The sequence below is a fragment of the Heptranchias perlo genome, chromosome 16 (assembly GCF_035084215.1).
Source record: "Heptranchias perlo isolate sHepPer1 chromosome 16, sHepPer1.hap1, whole genome shotgun sequence".
Classification (NCBI taxonomy): domain Eukaryota; kingdom Metazoa; phylum Chordata; class Chondrichthyes; order Hexanchiformes; family Hexanchidae; genus Heptranchias; species Heptranchias perlo.
Window position 1 is genome coordinate 42439110 of NC_090340.1, and position 4729 is coordinate 42443838.

At 39.6% G+C, this 4729-nt stretch overlaps 1 protein-coding gene across 1 annotated transcript; it reads right to left on the reverse strand.

Annotated features, from left to right (window-relative positions):
- Positions 1 to 329: 329 nt before the first annotated feature.
- LOC137333336 (thyrotropin-releasing hormone receptor-like) lies at positions 330 to 4276 on the reverse strand. Its single transcript, XM_067997489.1, has 2 exons — positions 3479 to 4276; positions 330 to 752 (listed from the first exon to the last, which is right to left on the reverse strand). The coding sequence occupies exons 1-2, from the start codon at positions 4274 to 4276 to the stop codon at positions 330 to 332; spliced, it is 1221 nt and encodes a 406-aa protein (XP_067853590.1).
- Between the last annotated feature and the right edge of the window lie 453 nt (positions 4277 to 4729).

A 4729-nucleotide genomic window follows, 5' to 3' on the forward strand; every position in this document is an offset into this window, starting at 1 on the left:
AGGGATTTGAAAACAAAGATGAGAATGTTAAAATCGAGGTGTTGCCGGACCAGGAGCCAATGTAGGTCAGCGAGCACAGGGGTGATGGGAGAATGGGACTTGGTGCGAGTTAGGATACGCGCAGCTTAGTTTTGGATGAACTCAAGTTTATGGAGGACGGAAGATGGGTGGCCAGCCTGGAGAGCATTGGAATAGTCAAATCTAGAGGTTACAAAGACATGAATTAATGTTCTACGTATTCTTTGGTCGATAACCAGAGACACAGTTTCCCCATTTTACCCAACACTGTTGTACCTCTGATTCGAACCATCTTAAATAAAGGTCTTATTTTAAACAACACTAAAGTACATCTGGCTTTTTGTTGTAGATTTACTATCTTCCTTTTTGATGTTGGTGCCTTTGTCCTGATGAGTCTGCTTTTCACCTTGTTGCTTGCCATTGACTTCAGGGCTTCCATTGATTGTATCTCGCACCACACTGTAATTAAGAGGAGTTGTGTACAAGGGACGGGGCTGAGTATCATCTCGGCCACAGTTGCACAGTTTTTTGAAAGCAGATCTGAATTTCTGAGACATTAGATTATAAATGACAGGATTGATAGCACTGTTGGCATACACACAGAGTCTGCAGAATAAAAGGAACCAGGCATTCTCATATTGCTTGTCTATGAAGGAATTGACCACTACTATTGTTCTGTATGGCATCCAGAGTAAAGCAAACAGAATGACCACCACTGCCAGCATCTTAGTGACCTGTAGGGAAGCAAAATCCATACATTGTGTTCAGCCTTTTTAGATTATCTTGAATAAAATGTATTTTTCCTTCAAAAACATACTTTCTTGCACTTAAATTATTTTAATACAATTTGATGACAAATAACATTAATTTCCTTTTATAATAAAATTTTTCGAATTGGGATTTGGATGTATTTTAATTCCATTTAGTCATTTGAAAACTGAAAGATCTTTTAAGATTTTGAAAAATGAAAGTTTTTTTCCATCCTCCAACATTAATTAATATGCTTTCCATCAGTTTGTGCTATCTATTCCAGCATTCAATGTACAGCACTCTAGAATACTTCTAATTTTTTAATTATATTTTTTCTCTTCCCTTTTGCTTGCATATCTCAAGCCAAATGTGATCCCAGGCTGAGAGGGCAGGCAAGTGACCCACGCTCATACTTTCACCAGTGGGACTTTGCATCTGGCCACTAGCTGACATGCAAGAATAACTCACACTTCTATCCTTCTGATTTATATGATGTGGAGATGCCGGTGATGGACTGGAGTTGACAAATGTAAAGAATCTTACAACACCAGGTTATAGTCCAACAATTTTATTTGAAAATCACAAGCTTTCGGAGGCTTTCTCCTTCGTCAGGTGAATGTGGGAATCCTTGAACGTTTCACATTTATATTCAGAGAACAATACCTGGTGATTACAGATAATCTTTCCAACTGCCCGTTGTCAAGGCAATCAAAGTGTTCAGACAGAGAGGTGTTACCTACAGGACCACCGAATATATATTCTGGCCGTTTGTATATTTGGTGGTCCTGTAGGTAACACCTCTCCGTCTGAACACTTTGATTGCCTTGACAACGGGCAGTTGGAATGATTATCTGTAATCACCAGGTATTGTTCTCTGAATATAAATGCGAAAGGTTCAAGGATTCCCACATTCACCTGACGAAGGAGAAAGCCTCCGAAAGCTTGTGATTTTCAAATAAAATTGTTGGACTATAACCTGGTGTTGTAAGATTCTTTACTTCTGATTTATAGCCAGAGTGATAAGTTCCAGGTTGAATGAAGCATTGGTTCAGCCACACCTGGAGTACTGTGTACAATTTTGGCCATAGTACTACAATGGGGACATAGAAAAGCAATAAACTAAAACTGACGATTGGGCACCTAAGATACAAGGATAGACCAAGGAAGCTGAACAAAAGAAGGCTCAGGAAAGAATGTTTTAAGATTCTAAGGGGTATCAATAACCTAAACCCAACAAATTGTTTGTATTTCTGTAACCAGGGGTTATGGATGCCAGCTCAGAAAAGTGAAGGTGAACAGACAGTTTTGATTTGACTACAGAGGGTAACAGTCATCAAATTTAATCCATTACATGGAGGTTGATTTTCATTTCAGGTCCATTCAACATCTAAGCAAATACAAATGGGATCTCAGATTGACTCGCCCAATACCTTTCAAGCCAGCCTCCTGAGCTCCACCTACACAAACTCTAAGTCATCCAGAACTCCACTGCTTACATCCTAGTCCATATAGGGTCTTACTCCCCAGTATCCCAGTCCTCAGTGTCCTACTTTGTGTCAGCTTGGCTCACTGGCAGCACTGTCAAAGGTGCTGCATTTTAGATGAGACATTTAACCTGCCTGTTTAGGCGGAGGTAAAGATCCCATGGCCCAATTTGAAGACGAATCAGGGAACGTTCTTGGCCAACATTTATCTATCAATCACCACCACCAAAACAGATTAACTCTCATTTGCTGTTTGTGGGACCTTACTGTGCATTATTTTTGAAGTGTAGTCACTGATCTGTAGACAAATGCAGCAGCAAAATTACATGTAGCAAGGTCCCACAAACAGCAATGAGATAAATGACCAGTTAATCTGTTTTTGGTGGCATTGGTTGAAGGGCAGATGTTGTTCAGGACACTGGGAGAACTCTGCTGCCCTACTTTGAATAGTGACATAGGATCTTTTACATCCATCTGTAGAGGCAGATAGGGCCTTGATTTAATGTCTCATCCAAAAGATAGACCTTCCAGCAATGCAACACTCCCGCAGTACTGCATTGAAAAACCTAAACTATGTGCTCAAGTCCTTAAGTGGGGATTGAACCCATGCACTGAGTCGGAGGTAAGAGTGCTACAAGTATTAGCCAAGCTGACACTGAATGCATTGTTAGAGGTACTTAGGGAAACCCTGTGTTGCATCTGATTTTTGCCATAACTGTGCTAATAGTGTTTGGTGCTGTCACTCATTACACAAGTGAAAAATGTTTAATTCCCAGTAGTGACAATTCGCATTTTGATAGGCAGTAAAATTTACCAAAAAATATGAATTTGACATAAAAAGGACAAATAAAAACATATTATCAACAATACCTTTTAGCTCTTGTTGAGTTGGAGATTGTCCACCATCGAAGGGTGCTGAATTGATAAAGGCCCAACAAAAAGCTAAATTTCCAAACCCAGGAAGAACATGTTTCAGTTTTACAGGAAGGTATACCTTACTGCATACTTTGTTGAAGGAAGAAAATCCCTGTACAATCTTTATTGTGCTGCTCTTTATCTCCTTTTATTTCCCACTGAACTTCTGATAATTTTCTTTACTTAGTATCCAGTCTACTTTCATCATTCTCTCTCCCTCATTAAAATAACTATAACTAAAGCATACGATATTTCATTTAGCTTTTCCAGACAAATAACAAAATCCAAATTTTCCTACAACACTACATTACCTGTTTTCTGGACGAGATGGCCCCCTTGCTTGTCCGGCTGGAAGGTTGTGAACTGTTATGTTCTGTCCCAGAGCGCTCCTTCCAACGCTCGGTTCCTGTCTCAACTTGGTTTGGAATAGGACTGAGGAAAAGGACCCGCCCAATCAGACCATATAGCACTGTGGCCACAATCAGGGGAATCACATAGAAGATGGTGAAATCAATGAAATAGATGGGCAAGTAGAGATTCCTGGAGACTTTGTAGCCGCACTCAGCATTCTGCCTGCTATTGATGTTGATATCGACCAAGAAGAACCACAGCATGCAATATAAGGAGGTAATTACCCAGAGAAATGCTAGGATTTTCTTGGCTCTGGAGACAGTGCACATGGACTGGGCTTTTATTGGATGGCAGATGGCGATATATCTTTCCACAGTGAATGCTGTGATGGAACATGATGACACATTGATGCCCAAGTATTGGAGGTAGGTAATACCCAGGCAGCCTGCATGCCCATAGATCCATTCCTCAATTAGACTGTCAGAGATATTGGGCAACCCTGCAGCCACCAGGACCATCAGATCAGCCACAGCAAGACTGACTAGGTAGCAGTTGGTTGGGGTTCTCATGTGTCTGGTGGTCAGAACCACCAGGACCACCATAATATTCCCGATGATTCCAGATCCACAAATTGTCAACACCAACAGCACTGAGACAGCCTTGTACTCTGTGGATTTGTAAATCAAGTCAGTCCCAGCAGAAGCTGGATTTGCCAGGGAGATATTAGTGGGGGTCAGAAACCTACTCACGTTTTTCATAGTGGAATAAAAGTTTTTCTTTCTCAAGGTTAAAAGGAGATAAAGGGTTTAACTTGGGTGTTGATGCTTTAACGCTCCACTGAGTATTAATGTGCTGAAAAATAACCAGTTCCGATTATTTACACTCACAATCTATTCTATTCAAGACTCCATTATTAATATCCACACACCATATCAAAACTGTAAACTTACTTAACACAAAAGATACAGACTGATTATTTAACCCTTTGAAGACTGAAACTGTCCAGCTTTCAAAACGTGTAGTCTTATTTTTTAAAAAACATCTTGAAAATTGATTTCCTCACAGATACCTAAAGATTGATTTTATTAAAATAATCTAGAGAACTATTAATATTCAAAGATTTGTTTATTCATAATGTTTTTGGAATAAATTTTAAAACATAATCTTGTTACATTGTTTTTTATTGCAGAAATGCTACTTCATTCACCAAG